Source organism: Emydura macquarii, unplaced genomic scaffold (assembly GCF_026122565.2).
Source record: "Emydura macquarii macquarii isolate MOO-44397 ecotype Brisbane River unplaced genomic scaffold, CSIRO-AGI_Emac_v2 contig_2473, whole genome shotgun sequence".
NCBI lineage: Eukaryota > Metazoa > Chordata > Testudines > Chelidae > Emydura > Emydura macquarii.
Genome location: NW_027132610.1, coordinates 6,136,378 through 6,160,193, shown reverse-complemented (window position 1 = coordinate 6,160,193; position 23,816 = coordinate 6,136,378). Strand labels below are relative to the sequence as shown.

At 43.7% G+C, this 23,816-nt stretch overlaps 1 protein-coding gene across 2 annotated transcripts in view; it reads left to right on the top strand.

Annotated features, from left to right (window-relative positions):
• Positions 1–23,816, top strand: part of MIPEP (mitochondrial intermediate peptidase) — a 112,938-nt gene that overhangs the window by 24,727 nt on the left and 64,395 nt on the right. For both annotated transcript variants that reach the window (XM_067562879.1, XM_067562880.1), the window contains exons 11-13: positions 19,558–19,711; positions 20,633–20,710; positions 21,978–22,182. In XM_067562879.1, coding sequence (XP_067418980.1) covers positions 19,558–19,711; positions 20,633–20,710; positions 21,978–22,182 — 437 coding nt within the window. The remainder of the gene's footprint in view (positions 1–19,557; positions 19,712–20,632; positions 20,711–21,977; positions 22,183–23,816) is intronic.

Genomic DNA, 23,816 nt, shown 5'->3' with positions numbered 1-23,816 from the left:
ATTCGGTCCAGGGTCTTATCTACTCCTAAGTACCCCCCCGAATAAATGACTATGGGCCAGCTCCAGTACTGCCCTGGTGTGTTTCCATGGCACCAAGAGCTGCTCCACCTCCTCCCCCTGTATCTGTGCCACACGGTACAGCAGGTTGCATCTCAGGATATAATATGGTCCGGGACCCTTGGTCCGGCCCTCCACGGGCAAGCCATCTATTTCTACTACCTCCTCTCTCACATTTACATATAGGGGTCATTGGCCTGGTCTTGCCCAAAATTCCCCCACAGGGGACCTAACTGGCCCTCCTCTAGGGGCCCAACCTCACCTTTGTCTCCGGGGCTGCTTCTGCTGGTGCTAGGACCTGCCTCTGGCTCCTCGCTAGTTTGAGCAGTTTCCTGGCCGGCTGAACGGGTTCGCCTACTAGCAGGGCAGCTTTCTGGGTCCCAGCCAGTATTCGTGTCCCTAGTCTTTTAGCTGCCTTTCTTTCCCGTCGGGATTTCTGGGGTCTTCGGGGGAGGGAGGGTGCAAATATTTCTGGAGCAAATTCGGCAAAAGCGGTGGCAGGACTTGCTGCCTGTGCCTTGGTCTCCGCCAGGGGTTTGCCATCCACCCCGGGCTCTACTGGGGGGAGTAGATTCTCGAACCCTGGAAAATCTCTCCCAATCAAGATCGGGTAGGGGAGCTTAGGCACCACCCCTGCTGTTACCTGGGTAATATTCCCCTGGATCTCAATCTTCACTGGGACCAAAGGGTAGAAATTCACAGTCCCGTTATCCCCGTGAGCTTGGCCCGGGTCAGCTGGTCTCGCCCCACCAACTTCCCGGAGACCAGTGTGACCACACTCCCAGAATCTACCAGGGCCATGGTTTTGATGCCATTCATCCTTACCGGCCTGGTATACCCCTGGGGGGCCTCTACCACCCCTATCAGGCTGATGAGACTGCAGCACCCCCCGTGTTCTCCCAGATTGCACTGCATGGGTTCGTCCCCGTTGGGACACTGGGCTGCTATGGGGCCCAGTTCCCCGCATCCATAACACCGATATAATAGGTTAGTTGCCCCCTCTGTCCTGGGCTATTTGGTCGGCCATCCCCGTCCTCGCCCGCTGGGTTCTCCGATCCCCTTCGGTCCTCGGGCCTTTCCTCACTGACCCGGCACTCGGGTCCCGTCCTCTTGGGTCTCCTGATAGTCCCGGACCTGGGGTTGGGGCCCGGCCTCTGAGCCCGCCCTGTCTTTGCCAGGGATAATTCACGGGCTGCCAACTGTCTCTCGACCAGGGCGAGGAGTTCGTCATAGGTAGAGGGGTCATTCTGATCCACCCAGGCTCGGAGGCCTGATGGTAACCCCCTCATGTATCGATCCAACACTAGGAGCTCCACCATGTTCTCGGTGCTGAGGCCTCAGTGTGCAGCCACTTCCAAACCAGGTGGATTAGATTGAACAGCTGGGACCGGGCGCTCTGTCCTCCTGATACCGCCACTCATGGAACCTCTTGGCTTGCATGGCTACCATCATCCCAGATCAGGCCAGGATTTCAGCCTTCAGCTGGGAGTAGTCCGCAGCAGCTTCTGCCACCATGTCGTAATAGGCCTTCTGGGCCTCTCCCCCTAGGAAAGGGGCAAGGATACTGGCCCACTGATCTTGGGGCCAGGCCTCCCGCAGGGCTGTATTCTCAAAGGCCAGAAGATATACCTCTACATCATCCTCCCGCATCATTTTCTGCAGGTAGTTGCTGGCCCGTATGGCCTGCCCCCCATCTTGGCTGCCACCTCGCTCCACCAGGACTCTCAGCTGGCCAACTACCTCCTGGAGTAGGGCCTGGTCCTGGGCAGCCTGGCTCATCAGCAGGCGGTTGGTCTCCTGCTGTAATTGTACAGCCTCTCGCTGGGCCACCGCCTGGATCCGGGTAGCTTCCTGCTGGGAAGCTGTGATTTGTACCAGGGCTTTCACCACATCCTCCATCTTGGTAGTGGGGTGGGTTGGAACCACCCTGGTTTAAACCTACCGCACGATAAGAAATCCCACCTCTGACACCACGTGTGGCAGACTGCCGGCTTCCTTCTAGTGGGTCTCGTGCTTCACGTCTCGTAGTGGGCCAGGGAGTCGCCCGTCACCCCGTCTTCCCTGGGGAGGGGGATAGGGACCCGGGCCCACCCACTCCTCCGGGTCCCAGCCCAGGGGCCCTATGAGTAGCAACTGGGAGCTGCTGGCACTGTATTTGCAGCTGCAGCCTTTTCCCCCGAGCTACTTTTCCCCCCCTCAGTCCTTCTGGCCTCTCAGATCCTGTTTTCCTTGTTGCCCCAAGCTGGGCTCCCTGACCCAGGCCCCTGTGCCTGGGGGAGGGCTTCAGTCTGGCCAGGGGCAGGTTCCCTCCTCTCCTGGGCTCAGTACCTCTCTTGGGACTCTTCCACACTTCCGCTGTGGTCCGGTCCGGTCCAGTCCGGTCCGGTCCTCATAGCGTAGCACAGCACACCTACTTCCTCCAGCTTGTGCCCTGTTTCTCTGGAGCAGTGGGCTTTGTAAGGCAGCTGACTGGGCCTTAATTGGCCTCAGCTGCTCCTGATTGCCCTCTACTGACTCTGGCTAGGCTGCAAGGACTAAAGCCCTGATCATTCTGGGGCTTATATACCTCCCATCATATACTCTCCTGCTGCCCTCTGCCCTTGCTTATCACACTAGTTACTGATCCATGAGAGGATCTTCCCTCTTATCTCATGACTATTTAATTTGCATAAGTGCCTTTTGTGAGGGATCTTCTCAAAGACTTTCTGAAAATCCAGATACACTATATCCACTGTCTTACCCTTGTCCACATGTTTGTTGACCCCCTCAGAGAATTCTAATAGATTTGAGGCATGATTTCCTTTTACAAAAGCCATGTTGACTCTTCCCCAGCAAATCATGTTCATCTGTGTGTCTGATAATTCTGTTCTCTGGGCTCTTAAGCCTAGAAAGTCTCAACACAGTCCATCTGGGTCTGTCTCATTCCAGGTGGGCTCAGGCTGCTCTTAGTCTCCAGTCCAGAAATGACTCCTTCCAGCTGACCACCCTATATCACCTTTCCAACAGTCCCTCCTCTGTCCTTTGTCTTCTTTCCTGGGCAAACCGATCAGCTGGGCCCTCTTCTGTCCATTGTTTCCCCACTAGCCAGAATTGGCTGAGTTCCAAGAGGGAGTGGGCCTCTGGGTGACAAGCTGCTAAGTTCCAGTGTCCAGGCCGTTGTTTGGGGCCCAAGTTGCTAGGTGAAGTCAGACCTGGTCCTCTGCAACAACAAACCCCCTCCCCCATCAACTTGTTAAACATGCAACACACTGGGAAACCGAGACACTCATTCAGGTATAGCATGAAAAAAATCCTCCACTTTGTCACATCTCTCCCTGGGGAAGTTCAGGTACCCCCTCTCCGTGACAAAGCATCAGCTATAACATTTGTGCTCCCATTAACATGGACCACCTCCGTATCATAATCCTGGAGAATCAGACTCCATTTCGGGAGCTTGGCATTAACCCCTTTCATTTGATGCAATCACATCAGGGGTGGGTGGTCAGTATACCCAGGAAAGGGCTGCCCGAATAGAGACAGCTGCAGCTTTTAAGGGCCCACACCATGGCCAGGCATTCCTTTTCTGTGGCAGCATAGTTCTGCTCCTGGGGAAGCAGTCTTTTGCTCAAGTACATGAGTGGGTGTCTTTCTCCTTCAGCGTCGGCTTGCATCACACCGCACCCAATCCTGCGTCTGAGGCGTCTGTGAGCACCATGTAGACTTGTCGAAGTCTAGGTTTACCAGAAGTGGGCCCTGGATTAGAGCCTCCTTCAGGGCACTGAGACCTCTCTGGCACTGCTCAGACCAGGCCACCTTGTCTGGCTGACCATTCTTACATAGCTCAGTGATGAAGCTGCTAGGGAGGTAAAGTGGTTACAAACTTCTGGTAGGACTCTGTCATCTCAATAAAGACCTGGACCTGTTTCTTAGTTTGGGGAGCGGGCCAATCTCTGATCACCTCCACCTTGGCAGGCTCTGGTTTTAGGCGGCTGCTTCCCCCCTTGTGGCCCAGGTACAACACTTCTGCCATCACCACCTTATCCTTTCCAGCCTTTATAGTTAGTCTTGCATCCTGGAAGCAACCCAGCACTCTCTTCACATGGGACACAGGTTCCTCCGAGGTCTGGCTGAAGACACAGATATCATCAATTTGTGCCAGGACAAAGCCCTCCATTCTCCTCAGTAAACTGGAGGTGCTGGAAAGTGGCAGGCACCCTCTTGAGGCTGAAAGCTAGAACCAGGAACTCAGAGAGACCTAAAGGGATGGTGAAGGCAGATTTCACCCTGGCATCTGGGTGCAAAGGCCTTTGCGGAGATTTTAGTAATGAGATAAGGTTCCCCCCTCCCAACTTGTTGAGAATTTCATCAGTCCACATGGGGTAGGCATCAGATACGGTGATGGCATTAAGTTTCCAATAGTCCACACAGACTGTAATCGATCCCCTAGCACCATGCAGGTGGACAGCTGGGTCATCCCTAAAGTCAGCATGTCTTTTACCTCTCTCTCCAGGTTTTGGGCTTTTTTCCCAGTAACTCTGGAAGGGGAAAACCTAATGGGAGGGTTCGCTCCTGTCTCCACCCAGACATGCTGGAGAATAGCTGCTTGTAAGAATGCAGTACTTCTCTGATCTCTGTCTGTTGGGCAGGGGTTAGCTTGACAGACAGGGGAATTGATTGTAGTGGGAGACTAGTTCCTACCTCAGGGAAGAGATCTTCTAGGGGATCTTCCCCCTTCTCTTTCCACTGCCCACACATAGCCTGCACCAACTTCTCCCTGTCAAAGTATGGCTTCATCATGTTGATATGATACACTTAGTGGCTGTGAGCCCAATTGGGCAGCTGCAGCATGTGACTCACCTCATTCACCTGTTTGATGGCCTTAAAGGACCTTTCCCAGGTGGCCTGGAGCTTATTCTTCTGCACTGGGATGAGAATCTTCTCCTGGTCCCCGGTGCCATAGGAGCAGGCATGTGTGATACGGTTGTACCAGACCTTCCGCATCCCTTGGGCCCTGTCCAGGTTCTTCCTGGCCAAACCCATGAGTTCAGTGAGCTTTTCCTGCATCAAGTCCCCGTCGAGAGAGGCCTTCCCTTCCCATTCATCCCTTATTAAGTCCAGGGGTCCCTTCACTCTGCCTCCCTACACAACTCAAAAGGGTGGACTGCTGTGGATTCCTGCGGCAGTAAAAGTTCTGCAGCAGCCTTTGCCTGGTATGATGGACCTTTTGATGTCCCAGGACATCGTGGGCCAGGTATAATAGCCAGCAGTGCTACTTCTGAGGGACCATCAGTTGCCTCCTAATCCCCCCCCAAGGTTCAGTTTTCCATCGGGGAGCCCATTCTCGGTACAGGAATTCCTTCCTCCACAGGAATTTTTCCCTATGGTCCTCCCCCATGGCCTTGCAACACCATGGCCAGCAAGTGCCCTCAGCTTCTCTAAGGAGGGATCCTTCTGCAGCTCGATCTGGAATTTTGCTGCTGGGTTTGGGAACACAGCCTTTGGCTGTGACTCGGTTTCCCCACCTAGGGACAAGCCTGGGTCTCATCCCTCTGAGGCCCTGTCCCCAGTAGCTCGCTCACTCACTCCCCCCTGTTGGAGGTTTCTGCCATCCCTCAGTTGGGTAGGGTTGCCCAGGGCCAGGGCTGAATGGCCTTCTCTGGCTTGGGCTTGCTGTAAGGGCTAGGGCACTCTGGTTGCTCTCCAGCTAGTCCTCCCAATCATCCTCTCCACAGGTAATTGATCATGCACCCCAACCTCTTGGGGGGTGGGGGGAGTCAAGAGGGACCCCAATTTCAGATATATTCTCACTGCAAGCACCTTAACTGTGTGTATGCATTGGGCACTACCTGGTCCAGGTCTACCACCTCAGCCATGCCAGTGACACCTCAGCACCCGCGTCCCAGTGCTCCTGGACCCTCTTCCCATCTACTTCAATGGGAATGATTGCCTCCTGGCCTCTGCCCTGCACTCACTCTGCGGATTGAGTCGTCTCCCAGCCCCGTGGCTGGAGGACTGAGAGTCAGGTTTTCTTGGTTAAGGGAGCCCATCCTGGACATGGCCACCCTCTGACTAGGCATCTCTGTTACCAGCAGCGCCCTTCTAGCCACTTCTCCCCCTCTGGGACTTTGTGCACCTCTGTTTGGCAGTCATCCTGCCCAGACTATGTCTGCCCACACTCAGCTGAGGTCTCAGTCCTGGTCTACACTTACCTGGCGATACGGCAGCAGTCAACGGGAGTTACGCAAGCTACGCAAACTCCCGTCAACTGCTGTGCTTCCCTTCTGCACGCCATCTTCACTGTGCTACGCCACTTGAGGGGGTGGTTTAGTTAAGTCGACTTCTGGATCAATTGAGTGGGTCTTCGCTGACTGCTCAATCGATCCAGATAGGTCGCTCTGACAGCAGCGACTTTGCCACCGTCAGTATAGACATAGCCTCAGTTACCTCAGCTTCCCCAGTGAGGGTAGGCAGTGAGCCTGCTGCTTTGGTCACAGAATCAGAGCCAACGTGACCCCTCTCTCCTATGTGAGGGAGGCCAACTTTCCATCCCACTCAGCTACAGAGCTCTGGTTACAGACAGGCAGGTAACCTGAACTTAGCTGATCTTTCCTTGGGCTATTAGCCAGAGGAAAAATCCCCTTCCCCCTGCCAGTTCACATGCTCACTGGCCTCTGCATTATCTGCCTTCTGGGTCTCTGGATTAAGATTTTTTGGCTGTTACTGTTGCAGGGTCTGCATCCTGTCTTAAAGAGATGCAGTCATTTCCCAGTCAAATCTGATGTCCTGAAGGACCACAACTGCCAGCCACCCTGATCCTTCCTGTGTCTGCACAGTGATCTGAGCCACAGGCAGGGCGAAGGGGTTCTGTTTACATACAGCCCTTCAGCATCTGTGGTGTTGCACCACACAGACAAGGGTTCTCTCTGCCCCAGAATCTCTCCACCACAGGAATGTCTTCCCATTAACCACCATCTTCCACTGGGAATCAAAGGTGCCTGAGCCCAGGCGTATTCAAGAAGGGCTTGGAGGGGAAGCCCATCTGTCACCCCCGCCCCTTCTCATGGCCAGTTCTGCCCCTGGAGCTGGCTGGGTGACTGCTTCCCTTGAAGGGTAGATGCAGGGGTAGACACACAGCTCCCTCTCTGAGCCCGTATTACAGGCTGTGTTCCCTTTCGAGGGTTCTCTTTGGCCTAGGTTCACTTCATCTTTGGGCATGGCACCCATTTATACCCTTTCTGCCTGCAGTAACTACATCTCAGGTCTCTCAAGTCCCCTGGAGAAGGTTTGTCCCCATTGGACTCACCTCCAATTCCGGGTTTACCTGAGTCCCACTTCTGGGATGCTTCCATGGGTTCAAGCTCCTTTCTTCTCAGTTCCAATTCTGATCAACTGGGAGAGGGGAAAACCAAGTTGTCACAAACTCACAGACAAATGCTTTCTCACAGCTTCATAGGGTCTCTGGGAAGATCCCTTTAGAGTGTTAACCCTCCATAGGGTCACACACACTCCTAGACTCCTCTGCTTCCTGGTTCTGCACCTCTGAGCCCTCAGCAAGCCTCTCCCTCCGTGAGCTTTCCTGCTGACCGGGGAACTGGTCTAGTGGACCCTCTGCTACTACTCCGACTGCCCCTCCACTCGCTACTCCCCAGTTCTCCGAAAGTCCCGCTGAGATCTGGACCTTGCTTCTCGGGCTGGTCTTTTTTTTCCAGCTGTACAGTCAGCTGGCCCTTAGTGAGCCTTCTAACTCCTAACCCTCTCTCCCTGCACAGACGTGCAACGTCTTTCTTAGGGAGCTGGTTATATGCACGAATATTTTCACTGAAATGTTTCTAAAGTCCATGCAAGAGGGGGAAGGAGAGTTATTTCTGGATTAGAGCACTATTGCTGTTTTGCTCAATTTGTTGAATTTTCACAAAAGTAATTGACATTTTTCCACCTCACATGGTTTTCTAGTAAAAATACTGCACTAAGGGCCTGATCAGTTTATAAGTATCTGCATGGGGAACAAAAATCTGATAATGGACTCTTCAGTGTAACATATAGAGGGTATAACGGGATCGAATGGCTGGAAGTTGAAGCTAGACAAATTCATACTGGAAATAAGGCTCAGTTATTTAACAGTGAAGGTAATTAACCATTTGAACAATTTACCAAGGGTTATGATGCATTTTCCATCACTGACAATTTTTAAATCAAGATTGGCTGTGTTACTAAAAGATATGTTGTAGTTCAAACAAGCATTAATTCAGGGAAATCCTAAAACTTCTGTTATCCAGGAGGTCAGACTAGATGATCACAACCCTTCTGCGGGAACAGCTGTCCCCCTAGCTGCAGGGTGCGTATAACCCAGCCAGGGAGAAACCAGAGAGAGGCATGGCCAGGGAGGAGAGTAGAAGCCCTGCGCTTTAGTTTGCCTCCTGGCTAAGAGAGGGTGAGTAGCCCAAAGCCTCGGGGGCTAAGGGGTCTGGTTCGGGAGTGGAGTCTGTACTTATACACTGTAAATAAACGAGCACGGGTGATTGCACTGGTTGAAGCCTGTGAGTCCTGTTATTGCGGAGGGGTGAGACCACCCAGAAGAGCTAGAGAGGCAGGGGGACCCGTGTATTCTGTGATATTTTGGACATTGCAACAGAAAATATTTCCATTTCAATCTGTTCCACATTGGTCTCATAGTTATATTCCTCTTTCAGGTTTTACTGTGCTTTATCTCCAAGTTACGCCTCTAGTTTATTCTTCCTGATTCCTTATTGAATAAGAGACTGCATTTGCTTTGCATATTTTGCTGTAGTGAGGTAGTCATGCTAGTGTGATAGTACTCTGGCTTGTTTGTTTCACTGTTTGCTCTTTCCAGTAACTCATTAGTATTTTAGGTATTGGTCTAATCATGAGTGTTCATTGGAAGGGCCACACTTGGATGAATTTCATCCCAAATGACTATTTTTGCTTTTCTGAATAAAATGTTTTTGTTAAGAATGATATTTCTATATATTGTTAATATTGTGATAGCCCCTGGGAGCCCTAGTCAGCCTTCACATCTCCCATTTTGCTATGCAGCTATGCAAATATAAGACAGTCCCTGCCCCAGAGTGCTTACAAGCTAAGTATAAGATGAGACAACAGGGTTTTAATTCTTTAGTAAGTAATTTTCCCATTTGTTGGGATAGGCATTTATTGCTGAACAGCCAGCAAAGGGCAGAAAAAGTGCAAGAATTCCTTGGAAATAAGTAAATGAAAAAACTGTTTCCTATTATGTTCTTCTAACTTTCGTTAGAAGTGTGTAAGTATATTTTCTTTCACTGTTCATGCGATTGAGATGTGTAGTCTTGAATAATATTTTGTATAGTTGTTTAGAACCAGAAGCAGGCCATGATACATGACTGGAATGGTTAGATGTAAACTGTGCTGGTTCTGTCCTATGTATTCTTAAGTTTTGAAAAACAATTTTTGTGTGTCAAAGAAGGATATCAAAACACACATGTCGTATACAATTGTTGGGGGAAGAGAAAGCACTGTCCGTGGAAAAAAGTCTATCTTGAGACTCAAAGTGATGGGCTACTCCCAAGCGCAAAATTGACTAATCCTTTAGATCCTATTGTGCTATCTTTATTAATGTTGATTAGTACCTTGCCTTGCAACTAGTCCTTTAGGAACTGTTGGAACTAGTGATGGAGTGCAGCACTATTCTTTATGAGGGTAACACAATCTGATTCTTAATTAACTTATTCCTTAGTCATCTGAATTTCTCTTTAATATATTAATACTACTTGAATCCATCACTTCAACTAGAAGTCTAGTCCCTTTAGTCACCATCCTATCTGTAAAATGACATCTCCTTAAATTCCTTTAAATACATATTTTCTTTTACCTCTGTGTAGTACTAGGGGATGTTCATCTGGTAAATTTAAATGGAATCCCAACCTGAATTTTAAGATGCTTGATAATTAAAATTTGGTGTCTTTATTCCTCCCCTCTACAGAATATCATACATCCTGATCAGTTTGAGCCAGTACATTATGAATTATATTTCATTTTATTATTGTCTCAGTTTGTCCCTGTTTTCAGTCATTGTTTGTTTTTGTTCTTGTCAGTTGTCAATAAAGTGAACATCAGTTATTTTGTAGACTGAACACCAGGAGGAGCTCCAGACTCATATCCAGAACAAACTCTTGTCAGTCCCGTTTCATCTAGCCACAATCATTTTGTTTCTCACCGCTTTCACCAAGTCTTTTCCCTGGAAACTTGATCCCACTTCAGAAGCGTAGGTCTCCTATTAGACAGTAGCAGCATAGTTTGCTTAATATACTTTTTAAGAAGATATATTTTAAAAATATCCTCTTTGTGGCTTTAAAATAACATTTATGTCAGCTGAATTTTTTTTGTACCCATAGCTTAAATGGCAGAGAGGGTAGATATTAGCCTAAGTGTACATTTAACAGACACTGGAGACAGAAGTCTGAAATGTGTATTACCAGTGTCATATAAGAAGATAAAGTAATTAGGAGAACCTCAAGAATTTGGCAGCATAGAGGTGATAAAACGGTGAATGCTAGAACATGCTTCACCTCAGACAAGTATGAAGTTGTCTGTGTATCTTATAAAATATAATATTATGCGTGAATTTTAGTGCAGAAAAATACATAAGTAAATGATGACAGTATATCTCAACCAGTGCTAATAATAGTGAACATACTCCCTAAGGGCCTGATCGTGCAAAGACTCATGCAAGTGAATAGTCTCACTGAGTTCTTTTGGGTAACAGGTCATGCCTGGGAGAAGAGCTGAGTGTTGTGACATAACTGCTGCTAGCCCTATTTGCCCAGCAAAAGTTACTTACCAGTCTGGGCTGGGTTTTTTGTTTTTGGCCAGGAAGGGAGGAGAGGCAGCTCTGATTCCTTTTTTGAAGTTGTGCCAAAATCAGTTTTTTCTAAATGTGGATACTGACAAACTTGTATTTCTTTGCCCTCTATGATGACCACTGTCTGTGGAACTGAGGGATAAATCAGGTTGAATTAGAAATGAACAGATTAATTGTGAAGGAAGCCCGTTTCCCCCTATAGAGAAAGGAGCAGCCCAGCAACTGGAGAAGTTTTGGATCCTGGGGAAACTAGCTATATAGATGTTACTAAAATAACTTGGCCCTTTCTCCAGTTTTCCCATGGGCTCTGTAGTCAGCTTTTTGCTTCATTGGGAGTAAGAAGGATTTCCCGCTTTTCCACAGGGGAAGGGAAAATACCAGTGTGCCTGGATATAACTGTGGATGAATCCTTGAATTTTCAGGGGGAGGTAGTAACTGTCAGAGGCTCCCAGTCAGATTCAGAGAATTACTTCTGGGCAGTCTGAACCTGGGTGTAGAGCAAGCTTCTGCCTCTTGATGATACAAGAGAGTGAGAACTGTTCAAGTGCACTTCAAGATGTTTCTCCTTTTTTCTGTTTTCTACCATTTCTGGATTGGGTAGTTTGGGGAGAGAGCTCCCATGCTGAAGAAAATGGACCATTTTAGAGAGATCACTTTTAAATATACCCTAGAAAAAATATTGGTGCCCTCAGTGAAGAAAAATGTGATAAAACTATCACTTGTCCTGTCCAGCTAGATACTTAAAATTCAAGAGTAACATAAGGTTTAAAAAGAAACTGGAAGTCACAGTTCTGCCATGCTACCACCTCACAGAGACAGACTGTTCCGTAAGTATCTATTTAGGCATTTGTACTGCATCAATCGCTGCTGGATCGGAGTACCTTTCTTGAATAGATCATTCTCAAGAACTATGACTAAAATGTCATTATCCGCCTCTGTGTATTGAAGTAAAGCACTCAACTCATCAGTGTCTAGATTAGAGGACATGGCATGTTAGAGAAAATCCAGCCAGTTAATAACAAAAATTACTATGTATTTTTCAGGCGGGACCATGAGTTTCCAGTAAATACATATTGTGACTTTATCTAGCTAAATGAAGGAAACAGAAAATATATTCAGGCTTGTTATTAAGTTGCTTGCTGTATGATGTGCTATCAGTTGGTAATGGTTGTATAAATATATTGAAATATTTCAGTAATGTGACTGGACTTACAAAAATTTTGTTATCTGTATCTTGGTTTCAATTACTGCTGAATATTTCCTTGGTCTGATATCTTGTATTCGCAAGAGCTAAAGGAATTAAGGCAATATGGGCAAAGCATAATATATGTCACATACCACTGTAACTAGATTTATAAAAAACCAGTACATCTGCTTTTTGGCAGTAAAGTGTTAAATTACATGGCAAATGGGTCAAAAAGCAGATACACAGCAAACATCAGAATGATCTCTTTATACTGATCTGTTTTTAAAGTTGTCTTTCATCTGTTCTGTGCAATCTTATGTTATAAATTAGTTTGATTTTTAGGGCTCAATAATCTGAATTGACAAAATACCCTGAAAGTACAATTAACAGAAAAGAGAAATATACAGGTAATAGTTGATAAGTCAGGGGAGTGGGGGGAAGCACACAATATAAAAAACCCAAACAACTTTTCTCTCTATCCCCTCTCCCAAAATCACCAACTCTATAAATTCTCATTAAAATTCTCTCCCTTCAGGTAAAAGTTTAAATGTCACAGTTTGACAGGAAATAAACATTGGAAAGGACTTTTCCTTGTCTCAATCTTTCTTCCAGTTAAACCCATGGGCTCCTCTCACTTTTATCTTCTACTTAAGGTGTTTTGGTGTTTTCCTAATTTCTTTTAATGTTTGGGGGGCGAAAATCAGCCCAAGATTTTTGTTTTATTAGAGGTAGTAACATTATATTTCTGTATTTTATTGATTATGTGGGGAAAAGAGCTTTGTGAAACACAAGAAAATGTCCATATCTTTTCGATGTTATTGTTAATACCTGCCAATAATAAGCCTTGCCAAACAGCTAATTTGTAATTGTTACAGGTCTGAACGTGCAGTCCTTAGTGATATTTGAGTGAATATCATCATTCTTTAATGTCCAAGTTTATCAAAAGCATTTTGAATGGAGTAGACGAAAGTCATGTTGAACAAAACAGTCTGTTTATTTCCGAATGTACCAGTTAAACGAAAGCATAGAAGCTTGCATTTTATTTAGACAGAAGTCATATGAGCTTAGAAATAAGTATTCATAATGACAAACTGCATCCTTGTTCTTTATAGGGACACTGCCTTTTCGTTTGAAGGATGCTGTGCTTGAAGAATAACCAAATCCAATTGTCAGTTCATTTTCTTAAATCAGTTAAATGCATGAGTTCTTTTAAAAATAGTTCTGAGCCACATATTGTAAGATGTCTGGATTTCTCCCACAGTTAATCTTTTAATATAAAGCAGGATTTCACATCAAAGAAATTATTTGGTATTTTGGCTTTCTTTGAGTGGATACTGTGACTTCTTGTTGAAAATCTCTACACTTATCTTCTCCCACTAAGTGCATTATTAAAATAGCTCAGGGTTTTTTGCATGGATTTTGGTAACAACATGCAAATTCCTTGGCTTTAAAAAACAGACATTCAGAGGGGACGGGGTTTGGGAATTTGCTAAAAAATGGATAATGAAAGCAAGGAAACTAAGTTCATTATTTACTCTTGCATCACTGTATTACAGGATTTCAGAAAAGCACACTGTTATACGTGTCCTATGTGCTGCCATTCCTACAGGCACAACAGGATAATTTAAGGGGCATCATTACCTTAAAATCCATACTTGTCCGAATTTTTTTTACCTAAGTTAAAGATTAGAGGAGAGGAAAAATCTTCTTGATTTACTTTGTGTATGTGACAGCACTTTGTGTATAGTCATGTTCACTGTTTCTCCCGTATAGGTAAGTAGATAATTTTACCTGCTGCTTTTACACAGCAACAAGTGAGATGAACATCTATAAAATATAGAAAAAATGTGATTGTAGCACCACAAACATTTACCAGAGGGAATTATGGGCAAAGTTATTACTTTAAACTACTTTTTAATTAATTTTTAAAAATGGACTAAATTTCCCATTAGCAGGAGCCTTTTACAGATGGAGAAACACAGCTTTACCTCATACTTGAGGCCTTTAGTCTTCAGTTTTTACTGATTTTTTTTTTTTTTAACTGAAAATTTCCTGGGTTTTACAAAATCTGTTGTTCATTGTATGCTGATTTTTTTTCACCCAAATTTTGGACCACTAAAGTACATGAAAATGCTGATGATGGTAAGGATATCCAATATATGACATTAGACAGGTGTGCTTACATGAATAATTAATCTAAGTGTAAATGGAAGCTGTTAAAGGGAAAGTAGTGGAAGATACACGCATGCATGTGCATACATGTACATACTGTTAATGTACAGTTCACAGAACCATTGAAATGTAGGGCTGGAAGAGACCTTGAGAGGTCATCTAGTTCAGCTGCCTGGGCTGAAGGAGGACCAAGTAAACTTAGACCATTCAGGAAGTCCCATCCAATTCATGAAATAAACCATAGCATTAAACTGCCTTTACTTTCAATACTCTTTCTTTTCTCCATTTGTTGCTTTTTCTCTTGTCCCCCAATATTAAACCTGATATTTACCTAGAAAACTGTGAAGCTAATTTTTGGAACTCCTGTATTTTAATTTCTGTAATAAACACTGAAACATTTTAGGAAATTTTAAATGACGTGAAAACCAAAAACAATTCTAAGAAGTTCTCAAGTAGCAATTTTCTTTCTTTACCTATCTGTAAATTTTGATTATTGTTGATGGAAATATTTTCGTTGGTTTTTGTGTGTATAGTGAAATCAGCATTTATCGATTTAAAAATGTAATCCTTGGAAGCCTAATTATAGATGCCTTTATAGGAAGATTCATTTCCTGACAATGCCTCAGAATGAGATCAGCACACCATGATGAGCATTCTATGCCATCCTAGCAGGTAGGATTATGCACCCTAGCAGATTACATATGGGGGGGACAGGTAAGTAAACAACAATACCAGGAGAAACTGTGTGCGCCTTAGACACAATCTCCCCCATGTATGTCCCCTCCTCAGGACTGGTGTTTAAATAGACAACTTGGCATTTTGTGTTTGCACAGCATGATGAGGGCCTGATTCTGATTAAATGACATTAACAACAGAGAAGTTAAGTGACTAGGCCAAGATCACATAATAAGTCTGAGGCATTGTCAGGAATGGAATCTTCCTATAAAGGTGTTTATGATTAGGCTTGGGCATAATCTTCCCACCCCTTTCCAGTGAATGGCTGTGCCTGTGCTCTGCCTAACACAGGGAGTGAAGAGAGAGCTATTGTAAAGAGAGCCTAGGCTTTTTTTGTGCCCATCTGGTCCTGCATGACTGCTGAAGATCTGTAGTTAGATATAATCCTTGCCCTAGGAGTTTACAGTCTAGACAGACAAACCAAGATATAAACAAAATGTGAAAGGTATGTGTTTTGTTAGCTAACCTCTTTTTAAAAAAAAATATACTGTCCACTTGCACCCCTCTTATTCCACATTGTCCAGGGGCCCAGCCAGCTCATTGACCACCGTTGACCCAATCTGTCTCCTTTCCACTTTGTCCACCCCACAGAAATGGCTAAAACATTCTCTGTTCTCCTTCCAAATGAGATGATCCTTGTGTAACTCAGTGTGTATAAAGGCAAGCCATGTGGTTCCAGCTGCACCCATTCCCTCCATTTCAGCAAGCGAGTATATTCCTGGAGGCGGCTCTTAACTCAGGGCCCCCTTAGGCTTGAGGAAATGAGTCAACATATCCTCTCCTGCCCTTTACAATCCATGCAGTCCAGCTGTTCTTCCCTTTCCCACCCCCAAAAATAGAGTGGAAAATTGCTGATATAATGTTTCCATTAGGTTTAGGCAGTAGCAGAAAACATGCTATCGTCTTTTGATATAGCTGAAATAACATGCCTGGCAATACATTCACATGGTCTTATCAGGTCCTGCATCATCTTTTTAGAAAGTACTGTGCTATTCTGATCTCTTCTTCTCAACCTCTTCTCTTGATTTTCACACTTGCTTTGTAAAAGTGAAATCCTTTTGAAATATTCTCTCATGCTATTCTTGTTTTGCATGTGTGTTTTCGTGCTCTGGGTGCTGAATTTCACCAGAAGAGATTGTGTTTTAATTCTGAGTTAAACTGTGACAATCTGCTCCTAAATTGTGTCTCTGGGTTCTTGACTGAGTTAAAAGGCTACTGCAGCATGGGATCACAATATTATACCTCTGTTCATGTAGTATCTGATCCAAACTACTGTTATGGGGCAGATGTACACATCTGTTACTTTTTCTTTACTTCGTGGTTATAAGAGATCCTTTAGCTGGTGAATAGTTCTCTTTCTAGCCACAGTAGCTGAGGGGGTGGGTGGGTGTGTGGCTGTGTGTGAGTGTGAGAGAGAGAGAAATCGCATACCACATATATTGACTTTATTTTTTATATTTAGAAGGTATGCTTCACAAAGGTATTTATAAAGTAACCCACTCTGTAGTGTTATGGGCATTCCATGTACTTCCAGTACTTCCATTTGAATCAAATACAACAAATCGTAATGCTTTGTTTTCACCAATCATGTATCTAAGATTCAGACTCTTTCCAAATTTGTCCTATTTATTTGAAAGTTTTGCACACTGCTCTTTCAAAATGGGCACCAATTGAATTCAGATATTATCAGATCCAAAAACAAAGCCTCCTCATCTCGTATTCCATCCTTAATTTCTTTTGGAATAAACTATTATAATCTCTATAATAACAAGAATTGTATACTTCCTGGAAAATCCTTACTTTACGTTGTTGTTTTAAGCTTTCTTTTGATGGGTGATAAGTCCTGTGCTGCAGGCATGAGTATAATACAAAAGGGAAACTCCGTTCTTAAAAATTCAGTCTTCTAATAACTATGTGGACTAACAAAATAAGGTGTCAGAACAATGTGTTTAAAGACATTAGTAGGTTTTAAAGTAATTACTAGGGGCATGTCTTCACTACAGACTTAAATTGATCTATATTAGGCCACATGGAGTTACAACCACTGCAGTACTGTGGTAGTTCATGTCTACACTGTCTTCTGTCGGTGGTGCGTGTCCTCATCAGCAGCTCTTTCACCAACTTAAGAGGGACAGTGTGGGAGCTAAGAGCCTGGGTGCTCAGCTCTCTGTGCAGCACCCCGATGTGAGCCCGGCTGCTCCCAGGATCTCTGCTCCCCATGTGGAGCATGGCTGCCCCCCTCCCTGGGCTCCCTGCTACATGCTGCCCCCCCAGGCTCTTGGGTGGCACCAGGGCTCCCTGTGGAGAGTGGGGAGCCTGGCTCTGAGTGGGGAGCCCCCCCATCTGCCTCCAGATGAAAGCCTGAGCTGTGAACCGGACTTTCTAGTCAATTTCATGGCTCCCACAGTAATCGTGAAATTGACAAACAGTCACCTGCGATGTAAGTAACCCGTAGTGTCTACACTGACACTGCCTCAACCTAACTGTAGTGTAGACCAGGCCTATGTCTGTGTTATTTATTTATTTGCGGTTTGTACTGAGGTCAGTACTGGAATCAACTCCAGAGAGGGTGTTATGGTAAGACTGAAGTGCATTGGTAGAGGTTTTTGAGGAAGTTTGCGCAGTATCAGTCCTTCCAACTTTCTGAGCTGGGTTAGACAGTGTGATGAAATCTCTCGAGTCTGTCTGAGCATTTTCTGCTGCAGTTTACAGTGGTGCTACTACTGGTGGAGCTGCACCTGTTAGGAATTATAGGTCTGAAAAGCACTAGTACCAATGCAGTCTTTGTACTGTACCTTTACATTACTAAGAATTGTACCTGCATAGAGAGACACCAGCACATAGTTGCTCTGTCCTGTTACAGAAGACGCACATACACTCTGCTCTCATGGAGATGTCTTCTGTCTTTTTATTTTCTTTAATCTAAAATGAGACATTTTAGGCTGGAAGAATACGTTTTGCTCTTTGTATATAGAGACTTATCAATGATAAAGAAGAAAAAATGTGTCCTTTTTTGCTGTCACACCCTGAAGTGCAGCTGTTACATCAGTGGGGTGAATTTAAATGGTGCTGCCTGTATTGGGGGAAGTAATGATCAGTATAGTACCCTTTCAGAGTTGTCGTTCGTTTTCTCTGTTTTGTTATAGTTAAAAGCAGAATGATACACATGCAAGAAGTCAGAAATAAAACCAGGGTGGAGTGTGCAAATATGTGAAGTCTTGCAACTAAATATCTCCCCTAGCTTCAACAAATGTTGCTATTGTGGTAGCAAAATACAGCTAGAGTGCATAATAAGGATAATATAAAAGATGGCGGGGAGGAAACAAACCCACATTGAAATGCTTAAAAGAACCGGTGCAGTGGCTTTAGAGAGCTAATCCTGTCCTACTGTGCACCAGAGTCTAGTGAAGTTGGGTAGTGAATTGTAACTGCAGTTAAAAGCAACATGACTCCAAAGACAGTGCCGAAGTGTGTTTAGTTATAAGGCACTTTCTTTTGTGTGTGTCAGGATGAGGAGGAAGGAGGGGTGAGCAGTTTGGATGAAGAGTGACTGACTCTTTCACAGCTTGGCTATAGTTAAGCCTTTTTATCAGAGGCTTTAAAATAGCAGGGTTCTAACATTTGGTGTTCAGCTATTGTAGACTGACTGATGCAAATTTAGACTTCAGTGACTACTGATTGGTCCGTGAGAAATAAAAAAAGATGAGATGAAAGAGGAAAAGCATAGAAGATGGAAGGAGTAATGATCTTTTTAAAGTAAAGACATATTAAAATTGAAGTCATTCAGTATTCCGAAACCCTGGAAGAAATGGCAGCTGTAAGGACAGCCACTCCCTTGGCTAGTGTATATAATTGACTGTTGGCAGTTTGTACACAGACCCACAGAGCAGAGATGTTTTTATGGTTGAGGGTAACGCAAGAGCAAGGGACTCAGAATTCCATTCCCAGTTTCACCACAGACTCATTGTGTGACGTTGGGCAGGTCACTGAAGCCCTGAATTTCTAAAGTATTCACTAATTTTGGATACCTCAATGTTTGGTGCCCAGTTTGCGACACTTAAGGATGGATTTTCAGGGATTCTGAGCACTAGATTGCTTAGGTCTCTAAGCCACTTTCATCCACTCTCACAACTTTTTTGTTGTTTTGGCATTTTGCTGTGTCTTTGTATTATCCCTATAATGCATTCTACAGCATCTTGCTATTCACCTGGCAAAATTTGTTGATGATAGACAAGCTGTTTAGTTCAAATCAGTTTGAGCTATGCGTGCTCAGCACTTATGAAAATCATTTCCTGCATGTGTCAGGTTGGATACCCAAAATTAAAGACTCCAAAACTAATAGACACTTTTGAAATGTTGTGCCTTAACCTGTGCCTCAGTTTCCCTATCTGAAAAATGAGGTTAGTTATTCTCAACAAGGGTGTTGTGAGGTATAATTCATTTGTAGTTGCGAGATGCTGGAATACAGTAATGAGCATCATAAAATGCCTAGAATAAGTCAATCAAGACCATATTATATACCTCAGATTATAAAACTCAACAAATATTTTGACTCTTCTGTTTGTTTTCTCAGGTATAACATTGAACCCAGTTTGTACTGTCCATTTTTCTCTCTTGGAGCATGTATGGAAGGTCTGAACTTCTTGTTCAGTCAGCTCCTAGGAATCTCTCTTTATGCTGAGCAGACTGAGAAAGGAGAGCTCTGGTGTGAAGACGTTCGCAAACTGGTGAGAATTCTAAATCCTAACAGTCTTAAACACAAAAGGGTAAGGTAGACCAGCTCACGTAGTCTCATAAGAGACAGGCAACAGGTTTTCAAGGTTATGTGCCGAAGGATACAAATAGGCATCTATTGGGATTTTCAAAATTGTGTAGGATGTCTAACTCCAATTGAAGTCAGTGGTAGTTGGGTGCCTAGCTAGTCGCTTTTAAAAATGCCTATCTGCATCTCTAGATGCCTAAATGTCTTTAAAAATTTCTCCCAAGTGAAAGGAGAGGTGGGGAGAAAGGGTACACTTTCCCAGGGCCCAGGGGGTCCTGGAGGCCCAGGCTGCAACCCCCATTACTACAAGGAAAAAAATTTTCATGGCTCATGAGATTGTATGTATGGGATGAGATATTGTGCTATGTGTGTGGGAGGGGGCCCGTGTTACAAGTTTGTACTGAGCCCGAAAAAATTAGGCTTCGGCCCTGCTTCCACTTCCAAACCCAGCCTCCAGTGAGGGCTTCTGCTCCTCAGATCCTCAGTGGTCAGTCTATCACTTCTGGCTACCCTCTTATCTGTTTTGTTGGTAAATCAACTCCTGCTGTACTTAACATATGTTCTGCAGCTTTGGAGTAGTTAACTTGCCATCTGCTGGTAAAAGGTGGGGTTATTTTTTATTCTAGTTGTGTGTGAAATCCGTTTGTATAAGATGCAGAAATTGCTGCAGTGTGAAGGACAAGCTTTGAAGTATTTTTACATAAATATTTCAACTACAAAAGAATAAATTATCCCCATGTTATTTCTTATGTAAAATAATAATGTGCTGCAAAATATGTCCAATATAAACCTTTTCTATTGAATACATCTGAGAGTGATACTTTCTCAACTTGCTCAGCTGAGCAGGACTTTCACTTTGGAAAATATATATTTATTTCTTTTCCAGGCTGTTGTCCATGAAAGTGAAGGTTTGCTGGGGTACATCTATTGTGACTTCTTCCAAAGAGCAGACAAACCACATCAGGTAACAACTATGGGCTGTGTTTTGTGGCTGGTTTTGCTTGAGTAAGGACAACAGGATAGGGCCATTTATTCTTAATGTCAGTCTAGCAACATACATTTAGACTAACAGTCAAACAAATTCACACATAACAAGACCACCTGCAAAGCCAAACATAGTTCTAGAAAAATCCATAATTTAGTCTATGAATACTTCATTCCAAAGTATACATAATTACACTGATTGTTCAGCTTGCTTTTAACTTCTTATTTTTGTCAGTAACTTCCTTTTAATAAGCAGCATGTAGGTTAAACTCTTTAGTGACAGGCACTATGAAAACTCTAAAATAAGCTGTATTTTGTGAATTTGTGCTTTCTTATTTTCTACTTGCTGCTTATGAACAATCGGTATCTGAAATCAAATACACTCTGGACCAAGGCAAAAGTCCAGAATGTCAGCTCTATTACTTCCCAAACCTCATCTTAAATAGTTGAAGCTGTCTACATTTGTTGGACACACTGACTACCTGACTGTGGTGCCAGTGTATAAATTTCAAAACAAAATACCACAGAACCTCATTAATTAGTTAGCATTAATGACTGAGAAATGTTTTGCAAATGACTAATTTTATGAATTTGAGAGTCAGTGAACACACACATCATGAAACAGCATTGTTACTTATTTCGTCAAGTGTAGTTTCATTTTAGTTATTTTTGCTAACACTTCATGATGTACTAGTAATATTCTGCAGTATATTTTATAAAAGAATGATCTCTTAATAAAATGTCTCCTCGCAATAGAGCTTGCTGTTGAACCTCTGCCAATTAAGGGGGAGAGATTGTGTATGAAATATAGTAACTACAGGTCCGTGAAGTTCTGCTGTGTGAAAATAAACTAAATCTTTTTGGGAAAGATGGGAACCTTTTTGATATTTACTCCTTAGATAGCTTTAACTTAAACATGCTGCTTTTAAAAAATAAAATTTTGCTCAACATGTTAAAGCTGCCGCATCATTTTGTTTTTTTCTTTATGAAATAAAGGCATCATTTTACTGTATTATAATCTCAAGTAAAAAAAAAATAGTTAAGAGATGGAAAAGTGTAATGAAGACTGGCTCAAATTCTGCTATCTTACTTTGAAGCAACTCTATTGCAGTGAATGGGATTGCATTGGTGTAACTGAGAGCAGAATATGACTCTTGATGTTAAGATATTCAGCATTTAATACTGTAAATATGACAGCAGTGGCTATGTAGCATGGATTTTTCTGAGTGGATATTTTATCTTCAAAGGACTGCCACTTTACAATTCGTGGAGGCAGGTTACGGGAAAATGGAGAATACCAGCTCCCTGTTGTTGTTCTTATGCTGAGTCTGCCCCATTCAACTATGAGTTCACCCACGTTACTAACCCCTGGCATGATGGAGAATCTATTCCACGAAATGGGACATGCTATGCATTCCATGCTGGGACGAACTCGATACCAACATGTCACTGGTAAGACATCAAGAATAGTGATTTTTGTTGTTGTTAAACGTATGAATAATTTCTTTGCACTTGTACTCCTTATTTCAGGATATTAACATTTTTTTAAATAACTATAGTGTCTTGAATCTGGAAAACCAGTCATTTTTTAATTTATTCATTTATTTATAACCGAAACTGCATTTTAATGTTAAGTGTGCATCTATGGAGTATATTCATATGCAGGGGTCATGTATTTTTTAGTCTTCCAGAATACTGTATTAGGGCATTACGGATCTCTCTATCATAGCGGAGGTTTCAGTGACAAGCTTGTGAAAATGTCAGATTTTCAATTAACCGTCCACAACTGTTGACTCACTTTGTGATCTCTCTTTTCACCAATTTACTGTCTTGACTCTGTTAGCACATGGGAGAAATATAACTTACTCTTGAAGTATAGCCTGGAAGTCTAATGCACCACAGTTCAGACGCCTGGCTCCTTGGCTGGCAAGATTGGAGATAGAAAAGCAGTATGCTCAGTCCTGGGGATGGGATCATGGGTCAGAGGAGACTGCCTCTTGTTGGTCTTTAGAGACCCCAGTGGCTAATGCACAGAATGACGTTGCTGGGCTTCGAAGGGACATGTACCTTTTTTGCCCAGAGGGAGGATTGTCATGATGTGTACCCTTTGAAGATGATGGTGAAAAAATGCAGCTGTTGGATGATCTCTCTTTATTCTCCCTTTAACTATGAACCAGAATGAAAGGAGCTTTTTCTTTAAAATTAAGACAAGGATTGTTCTATGTTTCTGATTCAGCAATCGTTTTTCTTAATTCAAACCTTCACACAACGCATTGTCAATCTATGGAACTCCTTGCCAGAGGATGTTGTGAAGGCCAAGACTATAAGAGGTTCAAAAAAGAATTAGATAAGTTCATGGAGGATAGTTTCATCAATGGCTATTAGCCAGGATAGACAGAGAGTGCTGTTTTCCAGAGGCTGAGAATGGCCGACGGGATGGATAACTTGATGATTACACGTTCTATTCATTCCCTCTGAAGCACCTGGCATTGGTCACTGTCGGAAGACAGGATACTGGGCTTGATGGACCATTGGTCTGACCCAGTATGGCCGTTCTTATGTTCTTAAACCTTAATGCTACTCTGAAGAACAGACATTTAGAATAATCCTTGACCTCAAATTTTCTTTTATTCTTTTTCATATAATTTTGTTGTAGGTCTACCTACCCCTCCCCCTTTGATGCTGTGAGAATCCGTCCAGCCTCCTGATATTAGCTTGATTGTTAGATTCCCAAATACAAAAAGTGAAATTGGTCCCTTCTTCTATTAGGGAATCCAACAAACTCTTTCTTGCTGTCCCTTTGATGCTTTCTAGTGGTGTTGCCCAGTGCCGTGCAAGCTCCCCTCTCTACCCGTCTATTTGTAGTAATGAATAATGGGTTGCTTGAAAGTAAATCCAGCTCAACTTGCACCCAACATAAAAGTACGATGACTCTGGGTTGTAAATGTTTTAGGAAACTTACTGTGAAAAAACTAGCCCCAAGAGGGATTTAAAAAAAAAAATGCATTTGCAATATGGAAATTCCGAAGCCAGGCTGTACGTTTTGTTAGTTACAATTAAAATCAAGTTGGTATATAAAACAAATT